This window comes from Dermacentor andersoni, chromosome 6 (assembly GCF_023375885.2).
Source record: "Dermacentor andersoni chromosome 6, qqDerAnde1_hic_scaffold, whole genome shotgun sequence".
In the NCBI taxonomy this organism is placed as follows: Eukaryota; Metazoa; Arthropoda; class Arachnida; order Ixodida; family Ixodidae; genus Dermacentor; species Dermacentor andersoni.
The window spans coordinates 40,344,844-40,365,728 of record NC_092819.1 but is presented as its reverse complement, the minus strand read 5'-3'; the positions used below and the strand labels follow the sequence as shown (position 1 = coordinate 40,365,728).

General features: G+C 44.2%; 1 protein-coding gene across 1 annotated transcript; it reads left to right on the top strand.

Moving 5' to 3' along the window:
* Positions 1–972: 972 nt before the first annotated feature.
* LOC126521941 (solute carrier organic anion transporter family member 74D-like) lies at positions 973–17,028 on the top strand. Its single transcript, XM_050170686.3, has 9 exons — positions 973–1,763; positions 2,548–2,634; positions 3,140–3,364; positions 4,421–4,585; positions 5,248–5,446; positions 9,330–9,459; positions 14,148–14,320; positions 15,252–15,316; positions 16,002–17,028. The coding sequence occupies exons 1-9, from the start codon at positions 1,073–1,075 to the stop codon at positions 16,361–16,363; spliced, it is 2,097 nt and encodes a 698-aa protein (XP_050026643.1). The 5' UTR covers positions 973–1,072; the 3' UTR covers positions 16,364–17,028.
* Positions 17,029–20,885: the final 3,857 nt, after the last annotated feature.

Genomic DNA, 20,885 nt, shown 5'->3' with positions numbered 1-20,885 from the left:
CATGGATACCGTTTCGCCACGAGCGACCAGCTGATGATCCTGCATACTTTGAGGATCATTGGAGCCTGCATATGAATGCGAGCAAGACGCAGCGCAGCCTGTGCAGTGGCGCAGAAATATAGTCCCAGTCCTGGGACGAGCAAGAGAGAAAACAGCACGGTCTGCTCTGTGAACGGTGTGCAAACTTGTAACGAAACTTTTGACGTAACGTTGTTGTTGTTGTTTTGGTCTGAAATATTTACAAGCTACAGCACATTGATGTCGATGTCAGGAGGTGCCGCACATTGCGGTTGACTGCCCTCGCGTACTTTAAAATTGAATATAAATTTGTTTCAAGCTACACTTGCTACTGATATCTCGCAGATATTGTGTGTGTACTCGGAAGTTAATCTCGCAAGTTATTTCAATTTCGAAATTTTGTCTCTGTATACTCTAACAAATCTCAGCCGATGCCATTACGTATTGGTACACTGAAAAACCTTGTTCGAATGGGCGGTTTCCGTGCAAACTTATGTGTGTAGCAGAAATAGGACGATTCTTTCTTGATAAGCAGAGAGAAGGAAATTGAAGTGATGTTGAGTCTTTCTCCCTCTCCGTCATTTGTTCCACGTATTTCATCAATAAAGCTAAGCGGCCTCCTTACCAACTCATAATTTCTTCAAGACATCTATGTCCAGCAAAATATATATTTCACAAAAACTGACGTTACAGAACTCAACATTCACTTCTGCGAGCAGAAGGACTGCCACTGACCATTTCCTTAGTCACGTGCACACGAAATCGATGGTCAACGAATACGTTTCCTTCACAAGCTACCCGAAGGCCTTATGACGCCCTCTGTAGATAACACCTTGCCTGCTGTGCCAACTCCAAAAACAAGGCTCTGCGGAGTCGGAGGTTTCTGGCGTTATCAAGCCGATACAAGTCCTTTTCGCTTTATCAGAACATGCATGCACATCGGCGTGATGAGAGCACTTGAAAGAAAAACCTGCTTCCGTTGCCTAGCGCGTTGCGACTTGCCAGTTCACCGGGTACTCACTTTCCCGCCGGTTAGAAAATTTCCGTTGAAAACATGCCTTCAAAAAGTGCAAAATTTCAACCGCTCCCGACGTCGGACGCTACCACAAAAGCCGAAGAAGCCGACCCCGACTACCTGTGCGGAATCTTTAATTACAGGCCACGATGGATGCAGCGATTTGCGAGAACTCAGTACTTCCTAGTGTGCTACATCGTCTACGGCGTGTTCCAGGGAGCTCTCAAGGCCTACCTCAACGGCTGCATAACAACCATAGAACGCAAGTTCGCACTCACCGGTAAAATGTTCAGCGTCATACTGATCGCGGACAATGTGAGTTCTCTGTTCGCCAGCCTTTTGATTGGTTACTATGCCCGTAAAGTGAGTAGACCCAGGATGATAACGTTCTCTGTCTCAATGTCTGTCCTGGGCTGCGTGCTAGCGGCCCTGCCATATTTCATCTACGGACCCGGTTTCATCGGTGACTCTCAAGGACAACCGGCTCTCCAAGGAGAGGAACAAGCGTACCAGGTGATCGCGGATTCTAGGAAGGAGTTCTGCAGCAGTACGGATAGCAATGAAGCAGCTGTGGCTCGCGACCAATCACCAGCTGCCAGTGCCATACTTGCCGTGTGCATTCTCTTCCTTGCGAATTTCTTGAACGGCTTCGGTGGAGCAGCTTTCTACATATCAGGCACAACCTACACGGACGACAACGCTAAGAAGACTGATTCGATCGTCTATTTTAGTGAGTTGATTCTTGCATAATGCTGAATATTCTAAGCTTCGCTACATATTTGATTTGTAAGGCAGCGTGAAAACTAAACTCGTAGCGTGCAGTAAAACACTCGAGAGGGTTTTCGTGCATTGGGTATGCCTAGTAGCTTATGTGGAGCAACGTCTTCGGGAGAAACTATTGAACACTCTTTTATTAGCCACAGGGATGCTATTTCATTTTGGGAAGTTCTGCAGACAACATTAAAAGAAAAACTTTATCTCAATCCTTGTATATAATGTATCTTATGATATTTAAAAACAATTATGTGTTTGTTCATGACAAGTTACTACTTATGGGGCTGCACAGTTTACGAAATGTTTCTAGAAAATCAATCACATGTATTTCCAATGATTTTACACGTAAAATACTTTTATGATCAATTTAACTTCCCACCGAACTGGTATGCTCTGTCGACGAAGTCTGCTTGCTTTCCTCCCTTTTACATAAGCATTTAGGTCGTCAATGGTACTCTATGTGTAGTATTTTATTTGCTGACCTCGTAGAAGCAGGCGTGACTGCTTTGGCCGCCATGTACTTCGAGAACGTATGTCTTACTTTTTCTAAAAAAATATCGTGAACAAAACAGAGCGAAGTAACAGTGAGAAGCGATAGCCTTCTGAAGGACACGGGAGTTTCTTTTTCTGTTTTCTCAGCTCCAAAGTATTCCGAGCTTTTTCTAACGAACATTTCCCAAATGAGCAAAATTAGTCTTGTGGTGAATTACCTCGTTTCATATTTTTTTTTTACATTCCAGGCTTTGTGTTCTCACTCCGATTTCTGGGCCCTATGCTTGGGTATGTTATGGCATCGGTGTGTCTCCGGATTTACGAGTCCCCGTTTGGTAAGCACCTGGAATTTTCTATCGATACCGAGACAATTATTTGAGTCTTTCTTCTGAACATTTAAAGCCTATATGCTGACATGCCTTTAGTAATTGATGACAAAATGGCCTCGCTAGTGTAAGAACGAGTACCGAGATGTGGGTCCCGTAAAATCTTCTTTTGTATTGTTCACAGTTCTCTCTGGCCGATGAGTTTGACGAGATTATTTGCCACTGATTTGCACTGAACTGCAGTTCCGTCTGCATTCATACTTTCGTCTTTATTCACTATGAAAACTTGCTTAGTCCTTACGAGATAGCCATACGATTCGTTACGCGAGCATATTTTGTGGCATCCCCCACATGCAAGCATGGATGTTTACGTTCTATAGCAAATAGTCGTAGTTCATTGAATAACAGCAAACGAATGAATGAATGGATGATAGCTTTGAGTTTGGCTATCTCACGGCCTTTTAATGAAGAATTAGTTGGAACGTGATTAAACAATTTGTCTTTTGTCTTCTAGAGACTCCAAGCATCACAGCAAAACATCCGAAGTGGATTGGAGCGTGGTGGCTGGGATTTATCCTGTGGGGTGTATCACTTGTCATCGTTTCGCTGCCCATGTCACTCTTCCCAAAACACATAAGGCGACAGTCACGCTCGCTCGACAAGCAAGAGATGCAGAAGGCTTCCTCTTCGGAGTTGACACCTGACACTTTCAGAGAAAAAGTCGCCGGTGATTTTGCAGGTAGAGTCCTGGTCTACACATGCTCCAGCTAGCAGTCTTACTCTAGCTAGCAGACAGTGAGGCACCTAGCTTTTAAGTCCGACAAGTGAAAATGAAACGGGTTTGGATCAGCTGGTATTTTCCTAACCACGTGTTGGACAACACAAAATGGAGTTCGCAATGGACGCATATCTAACGTAGACGCTAATAACATGTCCACTGAACGGAAGGCCAAGTAGCTTTCAGCAACTAGCCTTCAGGTAGCTCCCCAAGTGTTGCGTGTATCCGCTGTGAACGTATTTTTGTTCTAGTTAACATGCATATTTGTAGTCAGGGCACTCGTGTCATTCAGTATGAAACCCCATGCATGTTCTTTCTTATTTCAACTTTGAGTTCTAATCCAAACAAAACAGCGGGTTCCCCGTAAAATAGACGCTTGAAGATTCGCGAATATAAGAGAAGGGAACGCATTGTTTTGCATGTTTTCGTCATGAAATTCGCTAAAGTTAACCCATCATAGAAACATCACGAAGTTTCATTAAATTAAGAAATGTGCCCTGTGAACAGTACTGTACAATGTTTTCCCCCCGATTTTCTGGAAACGCTTGTTTTCTTTGAGATTTTCTTTGCTCAGATAGGGATATACTGTCAAGCACCTATACAACGAATTCTTCTACAGCGAACTTATATGTATAACGAAAGATTGATTCGTTATTTCCGCTGCAGTAGGCAAACAATGATAGCTTTAGCCGGGAGCTAACGGTTTTGACATGGACACTTGCCTTCGTCATGGCCTGACGAAGATCAGTTCTGTTGTCGAAATGTTGTTCCGTTGTTTGCACACTCGTAACCATGTCTTGAATAGTTACTAGGTCAATGCAAAGACCTGACTTATATTCGCGATTTACTTTTGAACAATCTGGTATGTACTAAAAGCCGCTGCGTCTAATTCTGGCAATGTATTGATCCACTGCATATATACTATACACAGACATACTGCCGTATATGTACAAGATATGTTTGTTCTCTAAATGTTTATTTTACTCCCATTTGCCCGCATTTCACGTTTATGCGCAGAATTCCGGCGGTCATTCGCAAGGCTATGCAAAAATCCTGTCCTCATGTGGAAGATTGCAACCATGATGTTTGTCTACAACGGTATTGGGGGCTACATTACTATGTTCCCTAAGTACGTCGAAATACACTACCGGGTGTCGGCTTCAAATGCAAGCCTTTTTACAGGCGAGTAACTATTAAGTCATCGTCCCGGCCTTCCTCCCCCTACCTTTCACCAAAGAAGAAAGGAAAAAAAAAAGAAAATAGTTGAGATGTTCCTGTGATTACGCAACGCGCGATTAAGTTTTTTTGGCACGCATGAATGTTTTAGCGGATATTCGACAATGGCTAAGGTTAACCCATCACAAAACATCATGAAGTTCAGTTTTATTCATGTAAGGAACGTGCAATAGAAGGGTACGATGCAATATCTTTTCGTGCTTTTTTGAAAATGCTTCCTTCCTTTGAGTTTTCTTGCTCGGATTGCACTAAAATAGAATATTGCACGTTTACCTCGTATCTGTGCTAGAATCACACTTACGTACTACACATCAATACATTGATGATATTTTTCATACTAGCTGGATTTGCAATTTTAGCTTTTATGCTTACATATCACATTATATGGCGTAAGTTTGCATTTGTTGTATTGATTAAAAAAGTGATGTGAAACGTTCAAATTTTAGCATCTGAAACATTTCTACACCTACTGTGAGGCTGATACCTTCTGCGGCTTACAGCACAGCTTATTGTAGTAATGAACAGACTTGAGAAGTTAACAAAAATGTAATAAATCAAATAAATAATCAAGACTAACTGTTCTGTTTTTTTTTTTCGTGTTAGGACAGGTCCGACAAAGATTCTGGCCATGATGCTGGGAATGTTTCTCGGTGGTCTTATGATCAGATTCTTAAAACCTAAGGCCCGTACCATAGCCCTCATGGAGGCAGCCAGTGACCTTATTGAAATCAGCTTCCTCATTGCTGGCATGTCCCTTTCCTGTTCGGGCTGGCAGCTTGCTGGAACCAGCATGAGCACTTCTAACAGGTATGTAGTCTGCATAGAAGTGAATACATACTGTTGAAATAATTGTTGGTGATGCGTAGCTCTTTCTCACTTCGGCATCGGTCGCACGCCAGATTCTCTCAATGTGGCGTGTAACATTCGAAAACTTGGACCGAAATAACGTAAAAATATTCCAATCGGTTTTTATTTCTTATTCGTCGTTACCTCTCCATGATAGATCAAAATGGCTCGGGCCCCACGCACATGGACATGGACACAAATCAATCAATCAATCAATCAATCAATCAATCAATCAATCAATCAATCAATCAATCAATCAATCAATCAATCAATCAATCAATCAATCAATCAATCAATCTTGTTTCTTCTATTTGAACACACAGGAACTGTGGATAAAAGCTGCCCTTCAGCAGCTTGACGAGCCCGCTGCCCCCATTACAAGAATTCACAGTAGGACAGACATCATTAGACGTCCCATAAAAATGAACACATAATTAGAGATCACATCGGTAATGTAAAAAGGTAACAAATATCATAACACAACGCTGAGAGTATCTACGTTATCAAATTATGTTCTCGCGTTTAGAAATTTCGAATGTAACTTGCATGAAGAGAAGGAAAACGAAACAAAATTATTGCATTCATAACGATTGAGAAGACATGGCAACATACAGCACAAGCATTGCCTTCCTGAGTTTAAACAAATCGTTAGTACCTTCCATATTTCGTCTCTCCTTGTCTCATAACCTTGTTGTTTCTTTCCTGAGCATGAAATTGGTGATAAATTGTTTAAGCTTTTCTGTTTTAATTCTACATCGCACATGTAACATATAGTGGTAAACTAATGCATTCTGATGACACGAGCAGTGAAGAATAAATTAGCAGTTGGTGTCCCAAAAGAGGTAATATAAGCATACCGAATGAATCGTTCTTGCATTATGTGTATTACTTTGCACGTTTTACTTTGTGCTTGTACATAGTAGGCTAATATGTTACGTCTGAATGTAGTAAGGAAATGTGAATAATATAAAACAAATTCGCAGCTCTGCACCAGGAACAGATATCGCAGTTCTGTTAAGTGCATCTATTGGAGCATCCAAAGCGGACAAAAGTGATAGGTAAATTTATATCTTACCTCAATTTGTTACATTGTTTTCAAGAGGTTTGCGCAAGATCGGCTCATGTGTGACTCGCTTTTTAAGAGCCATGTGCAATGTATCAATTTTGTCCGTTTTGGATGTGCCCCCCCCCCCCCCCCCCCCCATTACGTGCAACTTAAAATAGTACATTACCGTTACTCGCCGTGGTTGCTTAGTGGCTATGGTGTTGGGCTGCTAAGCACGAGTTCGCGGGATCGAATCCCGGCCACGGCGTCCGCATTTCGATGGGAACAAAATGCGAAAACACCGTTCTAGTTAGATTTAGGTGCACGTTAAAAAACCCCAGGTGGTCGAAACTTCCGGAGTCCCCCACTACGGCGTGCCTCATGATCAGCTGGTGGTTTTAGCACGTAGAACCCCATAATTTGTATTTTTTTGTAATAGCATTTTTCATTGCTGAGTTAGAAAGTTGTAAACATGATGCTTTGGTTGTCAAGAATAAGCTTTAAAAATTAAAGACACGAATAAAAAATTCGCAACCAACAGTCAATAAATTGTAACTTTTTCTTTTGGACGCAACAAACCTCACCAAATGTGCTGCAGTGGTTACCGAGAAAAACGATTTCGCATTTCCCATATTTTTAGATGGGAGCCCCCGAGCTAAAGCTTCATCTTAAAATGTTACTCAGCTTCCTGGTTGGTATGACGTAAAGTATTCTATTGGTTCCACAATACCCCGGGTCGTCCCATATTAATAGACAAAAAAGAAGATGAACAGTATTCTTTTCGTGCTAACCGGAGTTCTTTAGTTAATTTATTTCTGCCGTGATTGAAAGCACCTAGGCCGGCTGGGTTACGAAAAGCTATAAAATTCAAACGTAACTGGTCCTTTCTTTTAATCTCGTTGGGCAGCTCGGCTTTTACCTATACTTTGAGCATTTTTCGATTTTCTTCACGTACTTTTATTGGGAAGTGAATCTCTTACAGGTGCTTAAATGTTTCAACGAATAAGTCACACGATTCTTCCGCACTACTTGTCCTAAGAAGTACTTCTCAGCCAGTTTTTATTATTGCTTCGCGAGAGGAACTGAGAGCTGCGGCTATGAATGACATAAGTTATGACCGGGGATGCACACGTGCGCGTGCGGTTTTTCTCTGAACACAGGAAGGCGTGTAAGTGATCGCTGATATGACAAAATTCAACGTCCGTTTTCGTGCAATAGTGGGACAAGTTTGTAAAGAATAGGCTCAACTCAGAATGTGACTGGGTTGTTATTCTTGTTGGTTGGCTGATTATCTTAAAGAATTCGTTGGATTAAATTATGTTTCTACAATTTGTTGTAGTTGCATAGTTGCTGCCCATATCAATATTAAGATCCCCTGCATATAGTAATACATACTTTGCCTCAGCCACACTTGCAAGGAATTGGTCGTAAAACTCCAAGAAATTTGAAGAATTGCCATTTGGTGGCCGGTAACAGACAGTAAATAGTGTATCGTTCATCGGTAAGAAAATTATTTCATACTCAGACTCAGGCGTTATTTCATAATCAGACAAACTTCATACATGCTTCGATTCGTGTAGAAACACCGCCTCCCTGACCTTCCCCTCTATTTAGATAATACGTCAGGCAACCTGTCAGTATAAAACTGTCACATTCAGCAGTACTCCATGTTTATGTAAGCATAATGGTAACAAAACAGAAACAAAAATTCAAAAAGGAATTCCCCGAGGCAGAACATTTTTTTCCCTGCCTTGCATATAAATGAAGACACGTTAGTGCACTCGATCGTGAATTAGACACCACGCTCATGTCGCTTGGCATGTAATGGCAGCCATCGTATATTTCATTCTTGAATGAACGAAATATGACATACAGTTCAGTTTAGCTGAAACCGGGCAAGGCCATATAGACTTCATGCACATGCACTGCGCGTGCTCCAACACATTTTCGCATGAGCCCTTAGCTATGAGTCTACCATGTGAACTTAAAATTGTTTTTTTTTCTCTCCCAATATGTGGCTGCTTTCAGCAGTTGCTTGCTATGCCGGATTAGGTTGTCCCGTTAGGCTGTCTGCATGGGAACACGGACAGAGACGGATACAGGCACAAACAAAGACACGTCTTTTTTTTTTCAAGTGCGCTGCTTATAACTAAGTCATGATCTACCAACTAGCCCATCCGTACGCGTTCAGAATTTAGAAGCTTGTTAGTGCCTTATGGGCATACCGCCCATTGTTGCGGTATTATTTATCGGCATTCAACGCCAAGACAAAAAAATTGTGAAGCTCAGCTGTTCTCGTTGAGTGAAGGACCTATTTGTAAAATAAAAAGGACCACAGCTGCTCGTGTTCAACTTCACTCCTTCTATGCAAATGTCAGTCGGTCTTAAACGTCTGCAGGGTGCAGATTCCATGAAAAGAAAGGCTAAATTTGCGCTCAGTTCCGGCATGTAGTGCCTGAAAGAATGAAATACAGTTTTTGTAGCATATAATATGCAGGCAGCTACTATGGATTGCAGGCTTTGCTTTTATGATGTTCATTCGTGATTCCCGGAAAATAAGAAATACTTATTTCGTAAATCCTGCTCCCAGAAAACTTTTCACGCCAGTAGTAGCACATAGAAAAGCATTTGTGATCTACGCAATGTTGCTCTTCTTTGTTGAGCTTCTACATTTTTATGATGTTATATATGCTGCCATCGCTTATCGCCGATGACTGTTCATTAAGTAATGAGAAAAGGCGTCAATTCAGTACGTGATTTTAACAGCACGCACTATGTTCGATTTCTTCTACATTTCAGTCTGTCTATAACCAACGACTGCAACAAAGACTGTGGCTGTACAGGCAGTTCCTTTCAGCCAGTGTGCCACGTTTTAGAAAAAGCGACGTATTTTTCGCCTTGCGCAGCTGGCTGCTCCCAAGACAGAAATGTAAGCAAAACTTTTTAAGCACGAGCTTCTGCAGATTTCGCTGTCTTGGACTTTTTTTCGGCTAAGCATTTGATGTCGTAGTTCGCTGTCCGGCCGAGAAGACTAGGAAAGTCGGCATCGGTGCGCTGACAAGAACAAACATGTCGAACAATAAGGCCATATATATTCGGGACAGCTAACGCTGCTTTTGGGTGGCACCTGTAGTACTTCAGGTTTCACTTGAGGGGCCCCTTGCGTTTCTTCCTTGCCAGGCACGTGTACGAAGATAAGCAATTATCTCTCGATGTGTCTTGCTGGTTTGTTGCGCTGCTGCCAGGCATTAGATACGACAGAGGAGTTTCTTACATACATCTAAAGACAAGTGTGGAGTCTCTGTTTTTTGCTGATTTCTTTATTTAGTTTTGCTGTAGCCTACCAAGACATTGTGAAATAGCGGAATCTGCGTTTGAAGTTTAGTGAGGTCTTTGCCTACAGCATGAATACCACTCAGAAAATTTAGTAATATTGGAATTAAGCTTGCGTGAAGGCAGTGATCCTTTCTTAAGAGAACGCATGGTAAAGCTCACTGTCATGTAATCCAAACAAGTAAAAAAGAAATTCGCAGCCAGAAAAAAATAAACAACGCAATGTAGGCCCAGGGCTTCTGGTTCTGTCTGCCACGTTCAGCAACGGGCGGATAGTCTATTTGAGGTTTAATAAGTTCGAAACCCTTGTCGTTCTGCTTTGTTACTAATTATATGTTTCTTACAATACCATATTATAACGGTGTCACCTCACCCATTTTAGTGCCACATAAAACGTAATGACAAATGCAACGGTGGTGGCTCGTAGTGTCTGTTAAGATTTCGTACTGTGCTGTGGTACATATAAACCCGAAGACAACTTGATATTCTAATGGAAAAAGGACCACCGAGGCACCCCTTCTTGCTCTACTCCATCATGGTTATTGGTGGTGGATGTCCGTATCGACGCTCAAAGCTTGCTCAGATCACTGGAGAGCAAATCATGTCTTGGAATTGCAGTAATGCACTACGTAATGACGACAATGCGACTCCTCACCAGAGGGACGGACATTGTGTTAGTGGTCAAGCGAATGAACGAGCATGCGAGCGATCTCGCTAAAAGTGATCAAGCGATAATATGGGGACTGACGTCAGCTATCTGATAGAGCCAAGACAAGAAAATAAAAAAAAAAGAAACGTTTTGTTCGCAGAAATTCGTGCCCATTAGGATTGGCCGCCACCTTTATACGAGAATGCTTCTAACGTGCAAACTTGCTTTCCGTACACGGGCCCTGATGAGGCGCACCATAGTTCCGCATGGGAGAAACTGAACAAGGCGCACGGACAACGACGGTAGCAGCATACCTCTCACAGTTTGTGGTCGCGGTTTAGTTAAAAGCCGAGTGACAACCAGGTTTCTGTGCGCTGGTTTAGAGGTGCGTTGTGTTGACGAAATTAGGGCGAAGACGTCGTCGGTCGATTCCGCCAACCGCTGGATCGTTATTACTACTATGATAAGCTGACGCCCACAATTGTCTTGTAATCGGCTTTCGACAATCCATGCTATTGACACTATAAATTGAAACGCGAACAAAACCGCCGTTTTCGGCATACTTAATCTTGTGCACAGTGCATTCCTTTCGTCTAAGAGTGAGCGGTGACGTCGCAGCACGCCAAAAGCACGGTCTTAGACATTACGAAGCGTCTCACTGTGGCAGCAGGGATACACTGCAATGTAGAAGGCCATACAAAACCTGATAGGCTTTATAACATGCTGTGTTATAAAGCTGGATAGTGATTATAAAAAAAATTATACAGATCCCACGCACTGCGGAAATCAATGTAAGTGAAGTTTTCTTCGCTGGTTGCTGTGATTGACGATAATTAGCGGTGATGTTGACGGCGAAAGCTTAAGTTATTCAACGTTTAGTCTGGCACGAGAGCGGTAAGTTGATGTTAAACGTTACCTTGCGTGCACTACTGCTGTTTGTCGGCGTAGTGCACAGAACACACAGGGAGAGGTGTTTGCTTGAGCCGTTGTTGTACGCCATATTTCATAACCTCTGAGAGGTTTGAGCATTGTCATTGCCTCACATGACCCATCGCACCGTGGCAGAAGTATTAAACTTGAATTGGACTATGGGGCTGTACGTGCCGAAACCACAATTGGATTATGGCGCACGCCGTAGTGGCGGACTCCAGATTAATTTTGACACCGTGATGTTCATTAATGTGTCCAAAAATCGAAGTGCACGTGCGCTTTCCATGTCGCCCCCATCGAAATGCAGCTGCCGCGGTCGGGATCAAATCTGCGACCTCTAGAAATACCATAGCCGCAAGGCTACCACAGCGGGCACTAAAGTGTTGATTTGATGGTCGACCGCTTCCGTAGTGTTATCTGGACCCTGTGGTGCGTTTTAATTCATGTGGCTCTGCTTCTGCACGCCCTGCGTAATTTGTCAGCTTGACATATTTTTATGGTGTTTATTTTTCAGAAATAGCAGGAACGTACTGTACCTTACCTTGAACTTAAGCTTATCGGTTTCCCCGCAACCACTGTCATATAGTAGTAGGGTTTCCTTGCCTTCTCACGTCAACTTCCACCACCACACCCTTCCTTGTATGGAAACTGCCTCTTCCCCTCCCAACAGTTCTCTCTACGTTCCACGTTTCTATACGCGCGTTAGTAGAAAGGGAAGCGCTGCAGTTCCTGCAATGCTTTTGAGGGCGGTCACGGATAATTACAGCTGTCAAGAAGCAAATGTGGCGACGCCCAGAGAGCTCCAAAGGGCATTGTGCACATTCAACGAGGTGGGGTCTATACGAGTTATTCGCGTCGCCTTTCCTCTCTGATTCTCTCCTGTCATGTATACACATGCTCTGAACCACCACCCATCGCGATGTACAAGACAGCAGCAGCAGTGGGAAAGTCGAAGGAAGAGGCAATGAAAGCTTTGCTTTAAAAAGTATATTAGCATGTCAGTTTAAGACCTGTTTTCCTACCGCGAGAAGATAATGGCGCCCACCTGAGAGCACTTCATTTATTTTCCCCTACTTTCGATGCTAGGAGCCGTTGGTTCCTGTTGCTCTGAGGGATCCGCCAAAGGGGGGCCGGGGTGGGGGAGAGCTAAAGGTGAGCTGAGGAGACAGGCTGTTGTGATCGAGTGGCTCCGCTACTCGAATAGCTTGACTGATAAATCCGCGACGCGAGAACTCGAGTGCGAGCGGGACGCTCATGCTCACTGACTTGGAAGGCTGCCGCCTGTCGACAGATCACACGCGCTCTTTAGGGTTTCGTTCTGTGTCAATTTTTTCTCGGTCATTCTGGCGCCTTGCTCTCTTGCCACTCTTTGTACATTACCACACATGCGGCTGGCCACATGGTGGCAGTATCTCTAGGCATTTTTCATTGTTATTAGTAGCGGCAGAAGGGAAACTGCCTTGGACGATGCGTATAGCAACTAAACATAAAAGGGCTGGGCAGTATTAGAAAAGATAGCGTCTCGTACGCAGGACGTACTGACAGCTCGTTTCTAGCACAGGCGACTTTAGATGGCTTCCTGGCATAGGTCGGGAACTCTACACATTGCCGTAAGGTTGCCAGCCGTTACATGGGCATACACACGAAGTGTATCTCTGTAAAGTGCCAGCCGTAGTGAGTCAGTTTCCATGAGGCGTTCTTACCGAGAAAACATATAATATTACTTATTAGAGAGACTCCCGCTGAACCCACCTTACATATTTTCCGGTAGCCATTGAACCTAGAAGATACATTTTGTAAGCAAAGTCGGGGCGAGCTTCTCTTTCATTTGTCGGGTTAAAAACACGCCGGTTCGCTTCACTGCGGCGCGCGTGCTTGCTCGCGGAAATCTTCCATCCCACTGTTGTGTAAGCCGATAGTAAGTGTCAGCAGGCAGGTATAGGTAAAAGAAAGCCCCAGTCACTAAAGACAAAGCAGATACAGGTTGCTTGACAACCACGGAACGCAACTGGGGCTCAGTTGGCGTGCTAGCGTGAAACTTGTCAATTTACCGCAATTGTTTCATCTTACCACTTCATCGAAAAAAAATGTATATCCGGAAAGAAAATGCGCGCCAACACGCAGACCTTACCATAGAAAATGGGCCGCTGCGTGTCGTTTGCTTTATATTGCACGTTCCATTCATACCAAAATGGGAAATAAATTTGAAATGGAAACATTATCAAAGTGAAGATTCTACGAGACATGGACAGTTATTCAGGTTGAATTTTCGATACCACTAGTGATATTTGTTTGATAGTTTGTTGGCAGTATTTCATTACGTGTCAGATGGCCTTAAAAGTCGCTGATGGCGTCACATTAAAGATATAAACGAAGAAAGATATAATTTCGTGATGATCTAGGAACAAGCAGTTATGCTGAAACATGCTTTTTATTGAAATACGCATTTTAGAGCTTGACAAATCTCGAACGAGACGTCATCTATTCAGTACAATGTGTCGACATAACTTTGTATTGGCATAGGCACATCTGCGCGTTTCAGCATACAGCCCTTTATGAAAAGCACTTTTTGATAGCTTTTTATTATCCACCATCTTGTACGGTCACGCTGCTCAACATCTACATTCTTGCGCTGACATATCTTGATATCGTTTTGTGTCGATGACAACCGCGCACGTAGAAACACGAAAGTCTTTTTCGCACAGGGAACAATGCACTGCAGCTGTCTGATGAACAACAGCACCACTGAAGATGCTGTGGTGACGGACGGCTTCTGTGAATTCGGATGCGACAGCCTTTTCATCCTTGTCGCCCTGACCAGCGTCAGCAAACTCTTGGCACAACTACCGAGGGTCGGAGGAGTGATTGTCAGTTTCAGGTCAGAGTGCTTGTTCTCATCATCTGGACTGATAAAAGTTTGATTTGAGGCTTCGTTGATTACGAGGTCTTTTAAATATGCCACTGTGACTCGTAATCATTGCAAGCTTCCGAAGAGAGGCGACAAAACACCCTCCTATGCGGGTGTGCATAACTTAAAAGCTTATCACGTGACAGACTCGCAGTTAGTGGAGGGCAGACTGCGCTATCCTGTAAGTGGACGTTCAAAAAACGTACAGATGAGTCAAAAGAGTAGAATTTTAAAGCGAAGCTTTCTTGCCTCTGCCCTTCGACTTTCCCGTTGTTGCTGCTGCTGACTACTGCAGTGCTGCAGCTGTGCTGCCGAATAGCTCCTACACAGGACAGCACTTCCATATTTAATGGCACTACAAGGCCGGCTGCTGGCCTCGTTTTCTGACACAGTGAAACAGCAACAAATAGTACGTAATTGTGATAACTGCAAACAAAATACGTAATCAAGAGCAGAATTCCTTCAATAAACCAACCTTCTGTACGCCTACTTTCCCGTGGTTTGGCTCACCTCCTTGGTCGGCCTCTGACAAAATAAGTTTGCTATTGCACTATCTCCAGAATCGACCTCTTCTAGTAGATGCGTTGACCCTGTATATGGTGCCATAGAAAAGTGGGCCGTTCGCTGAGACAATGTAGTTAGCAGTCACATGGTCTCCGCTTCTTCACACCTTCGCTGACGGGCTCGTAATGGGCATGGAGCAAAACGCTGCGCGTAAAATATTCAATTGTACAGCATTTAATTACGCACATCACGAAAGCTTCAGTTCCGATAGATTACAAAATGTGGCCAGGATCTGCATAATTTTTTACCAAAGCTTATCGAACAGACTGTTGTGTCTATTGTTGCTGGTAAAAACGATTGTCGAAAACTGACTGACTGAGATTTATTTCTGTTCTAGATGCGTTGATCCAGCGGACAAAGGCCTTGCAGTAGGAATGATTGGAGCGGCATTTAATCTGCTAGGTTGGTATGCTTTCAATGTGCGCTGTCCAGTGATTCAGGCGATGTCTTTAGTTTTACGATATTACTTTGATCTCAATTTCACATCAGGGGCCTGAGTCTTAATGTCTAGATAATGTTCTATTTACACACATACACACATAAAGAAAAATACGAAGCTAATTCGTGCCTTCGTCTGAGCCACGACAGTTTCATGAGATTTAGTGGTGAAACCAACAGGGGTGTGAAGTTACATTGCAGAGGAGGAAAAAAAAGGAAGGCGTCGAACGTGCATCATTATGTGTTATGGTGGCCCCTCTCTTCGCGTTCAATGCAGTAGAGCTTCACTTCAGTAGAGCAGTTAGCAGTTTTCCGGAGCAAAGAAAATTGACTAGCGTATCAAGAAAAGAGGCTCTTAAAACGTGTTCTTGTATGGCTGGCAAAGTTAAAAAAGGGAAATCTCACTGCGAATTGTTAATGGTGAGTACCATCCTACTCAGGTCGAACTTGAGTGCCATCCTTCCGTCCGTCCATGTCGCTACGTCAGTCCGTACGTGTCCATATGCCCTCTGTGTCTGTCTGCAACAATGCAAGTGAAATATTTTGTGTCACTGATGGTCTCCGTAGGGCACGCCACCTTATTTCCCCACACCATTTTCTGTCTACCAAAAATGTTACTGCTCTACTGATTCGTCTGTATCATGCGCAGCCGCCGTGCCGTACCCGCTGATCTACTCCGCGCTGTTCGACGCGACGTGCATTGTGTGGGACGAGCGCGGCGGCCACCGAGGCAACTGCTCGTTCTACGACGCGGACAAGCTGCGCATCCTCTTCCACGGCGTGACCATAGCGTTCCTGAGCCTTGGCCTCCTCAGCAACCTGATGGTCTCCTACTACAGCAAGCGTGTCACCAACTTGTACGGGGAAGCGGACGCCCGTGCGGAGGAGACCGCCGCTGCCGCGTCCGTGTGGGACGACAACTGCCTACGCATGGTCGAACTGGACGAAGACGCCATGCGCAAGATGACTGCCGAGGGAGAGAAACCAGCGCAGCAGCAAGTGCGCTGCTGACAGGAGTTCCCTCTCGCCTGCTGAGAAATTGGCCTCATCTGTGATGGACTCACTCTGTGATGGCATAAAATGCACGGCGGGAAAGTGAACGTAGCTAGGTAGCTATACGAAACTGTTCAAACCGCTGTATAAAAGGAAGAAGGACAGATACGTTTGAAAAGGCGGTAATTGATAGATATTTGGTTGTGCGTTGCTGACATTTAGGTTCGCTGTCTTGGGGCACTATAGTTGACACAGGAAAATTGAACCGGTACACGAGGAGCGCGCTTCCTGCGTATCGTCTTGAGTTTTCCTCATGGTAATTCGTATCCAAATACAGCGCGCCTAATAGTATATAAGACACATTTATTAAAAAAGAAGAACTAGAACAGAAAAGCAGACAAGTTGACTCCAAAATTTGGGATCGACTACTCAATCTTATAAACTATGGTATTCAAACGGCGACCATGAGTACAATAAAATATGTCATAAATAAGAAATTCACTAAGTTTTCATGGCACACGTCCCCAATACATGTGCACCGCAAGCATAAGGCTATGAGCTGTTGCACATTCAGTTTACTTTCCCATAAGTGTACTTATACAATATCATGCTCTGAGCAGGAACTGCTATTGTCTCAACATCTGACGGCAACAGTATATATATATGTCTTTTTTTCTGCATAATACTGGCTTTTATTTGTCTACGGCCATCCATCTCTGCACATTACATCTAACAACATGCTTGGAATGCGCCATGGTGGCTGAGTGGGAAGAAAATTCTTTCTCTGGTTTTTACATTCTTATGTAACTGGTGCAACCTGTATGTTATTTTTCTTCATTTTACTGCTTGTTTAAACGTCTTGCCACTCTCGGTGGCGCTTTCCAACCATGCTCTCTCCATATCTCCCTATTTCCCCAGTGTATATGCGTGTTTTCATGTGAAACAACAACAACAACAACAACAACAACAACAACAACAACAACAACAACAATAGTAATAATAACAATAATAATAATCAGAGCCTGTGGCGGTGGGGTGCTAAGCACGAGGCTGCGGGGTAGATTACTCGTCGCACCGGCTGTATTCTAGTGGGAGTAGAATGACACAAAAAATCAAAAGAGAAAGAAAAGGAGAGACAGTCACCTACACTGGTATAAGTAGACGTTAAAGAAACCTAGGTGCTCGAACTTAATCGGGCGTCTTTCATAACTCAGTTTCTTTAGGACCTTAACTCCAGTAGTTGGGTTAACGAAGACAACTGGGCTTATTGGCTCATTTTTCTGAAAGCTAAGACAAACTTAAGCGCCATAAAAGACGTCGAATGGGAATAGATAAAGAGATGGGACAGAGCGCTAACTTCAACGGGCGTTTACCGCTCACACAACGGAATTTTTACACAGCGAAGACGGCCCCAATGGACCACATTTGTCGCAGAGGCACGTTCTTTAAACAGACAAATGTTGCCCCTTTGCGACACCTTCAGTGTATAAAGATTCCATTGTGTGAGCAGTAAGCGCCAGTTGAAGCTGACGCTCTACCCCATCTGTTTTTCTCTACTCGTCCGTCATCCTTTATTGCGCTTAAGTTGGTCTTTGCCCATAATTCGAATTCGACACGAACATGCTTGGAGGACGAGTATGCTCAGGAGTACATTCCCTACTATGATGTTTTTCAAAATTATGTTGTCGTTGACAGAGAGAGAGAGAGAGAGAGAGAGAGAGAGACGAAAAAAGAATAAGCAGGCAGGTTAATCGGAATGGAAAAGCTTGGTTTGCTACCTTTCATGGGAGAACGGGTGAGAGGAAGGGAGAAAAGAAGTAGAGAGAGAGAGAGAGAGAGAGAGAGATTCAGGGCTCACAGACACGATGACAGCAAGCCACAATCATCACATACTGTCACAGTATATGATCACGTGCAGCACATTGAGCAACAATTCAGGACAGCGGTCTGTCAGTTGTGCTTAGAAACTGTAGCAGTGCCTTTGTCGTCCTCTCCTGAGCTAGCTTATGAGGTGGAAATTAAAAAATGGCTTGCTACGATAACGGCCTGCGATAAAAGTGAGGTAGCGCAGTTACAAGCGCTCACCTCTGTACACTGTAGCGAGGACATTTATTATTATTATTTGTTTTGAACACATATACACATATACACAATTAACAGGAAAGGGAAAGCGAGGAGAAGGCTGGCAACTGCCACCGGAAGGGGCACAACGCCTGCCTACTCTTCTGAAGGGACGTGACAGCAACACAGAAATGGAAGATAGGGAGGAGGGGAGGAGAGAGGAAAGGAAGAGCAACAGGACAAATCTAAAGACTAAAGTAGAACACAGTACACTACGCACGTTGTTCTGCCCAGTTTCGACTCTGCAGCCGGAATTAAAGTGACGCCGCGTCGAACAGCCTCCACAATTATCAATCACATCCATGGCTAGTTCGCTATGCGGCTGATTGTGCGCTCCACGATGAGACGCCAAGTACAGCTGCACGCAATCACGGTTTCACGGGTAGTCGGTTCACAATATACACTACAAGGTGTTTGAACCCGCCACCTCCCATCTTCAAAGGAAGAAGTGTTAGAACACAGTACAGATCACACACAGTAGGGCCGGTCACTTAAGGTCACGCTACTACAGAATGTTGAATGTTCACGCTACAAACGTGAACCTAAGTTCACGTTTGTAGCGATGACAATTACGCAGAACAACCCGCACTGTTGTCGGCGATTTCAATGGAAAAAGCAAAAGGCTTCGTAGAAGCAACTCATAGTCATGACCGACAATTGAGGTGGCCTTGCTTCGGCCAAGTCCACTTAGAATGCGAAGGTGGATCGAAAAGCCCAGATGGTGCAGCTGGTTGCTTTGAAAGCGTGGGCTGTTCCAGATGCAGAAAGCGATATCCCGTGCGAGCGCTCGAAATTATCTGGCGACATTTAACCTTGAGAAGGCATAGATTCTTCTTTGCTGCCTTGAGGAGCTGACAGAGCAGCTTTATCGGCGTGCTCGTTAGCTATATGACACCACAGTGACTTATATAGAACCCCTGCAATATGTCGTGGTGCTTTTTCTCGGCCAAGGTATGGATAAGTTTTCTAATCTCGAATGCGAGTTGTTCATCTGGTATGCGGCGCAGGGATGATAGCAAAAAGTGTAGTGCTGCCTTCGAATCGCGGAATGTCCACCATCTTCGAGGTTGTTCTTGGCTGACGAGACGAAGTGCAGCGCGATTAGCTGCAAATTCCGAAGCCGTCGATGTCGTCTTGAAACTGACGGTGGTGGCTCTCACTGAGAAAACCCACGGCTCTGGATGAACACTGGAGGGTTGTCGAGTCATCAGTGCATATGTGTAGGCGGTCGGCGTGCCTCTCGTGCAAAAGGCGCAGACATAGTTGTTGAAGAGGAGTAGATGACAGCTCAGAATGCTTTCCTGCTTCCTGGTGCGGTGACGCTCCAGCGCGAGCCAGACACCATGGACGGCAATGAAGCCTGATTGAAGGTTGGAGTAATAAACGGAGATCGTAGCAGCAAGTGATGAATGACGGCATGTGGCCTAAAATACGGATACGGCCCGTCATGAAAGATGCTTGCCAGGCAAAACGCGTTGTGTCAATATCAGCTACAATTGGCCGCGACGTTAAGCTTTCGTGTCACTGCCTTTCCGCCTGATACGACAGCGGCAGCGGCCTTTCCAGCGGTCGGTTCTCGGCCGCGGCGTCTACATTTCGATAAGGGCGACATTCAAGAACTTCCGACTACCGTGCATTGGGTGCACACTAAAGGACCCCAAGTGGACAAAATTAATTGCCTATTACGGCGCGCCTCGTAATCAGATGGTGGTTCTATGGCGTAAAACACCATAAGTTACTGATAATGTCAGATAGCACAATTTTACTCTTGGAGAAGCATTAGTTGAAGCGGCACATATTATTTTCAGGATATGTCGACAAGCATATTAGTCGAAGTCGCAAAAATTCATTAGATACCTTTAAGTAATTAATTTTGAGAGGTTGCATATGCGACCTGCCAATTGAAACCGGTGAGCTCTCAGTGAGGGAATAAACTTTTATTTGGTCCGATAAAAGCGCGATAAAACTCACACCCGGCTAATCCCACGACGGGACTGACAGATCTAGTCTGCCGGCCCGATCGCGGGCGCGCTGGACGGCCAGGATTTGGTCCTCAAAGACAGGACTTCGCAGGAGCGCGTCCCACTCTTCCTTGGTGAACTTCGGACCCAGCGACCCGCACTCCCAGAGCATATGAGGCAACGTAGCTACCTCACCACAGGTACATAAAATTTCAAGAAATTTTGATACTAGTGCCAGATTTTATGTAACCCCCACCAAAATTCCGGTCAAAATGCACTGTTCCACTTGTCTAACAAAACGCCTTTTTATGCATTCAAGCATAAAAGTAGGCTGACAAAAATCGGAAGGCAAGTGTCTTTCCTCGCATGTTCTGGGAACGCATATCTAGAAAATGATGTCATGCGCCGAATTTGTTGAAGTTGGAAGCAGATATATTTCCCGGGCTACTATTAATAAA

Coding starts and splice junctions, on each gene's coding strand:
- LOC126521941 (XM_050170686.3), top strand. CDS start 1,073: ATGCCTTCAAAAAGTGCAAAATTTCAACCGCTCCCGACGTCGGACGCT. Junction 2,635..3,139: donor GATTTACGAGTCCCCGTTTG/GTAAGCACCTGG, acceptor TTTGTCTTCTAG/AGACTCCAAGCATCACAGCA. Junction 14,321..15,251: donor GGAGTGATTGTCAGTTTCAG/GTCAGAGTGCTT, acceptor TTTCTGTTCTAG/ATGCGTTGATCCAGCGGACA.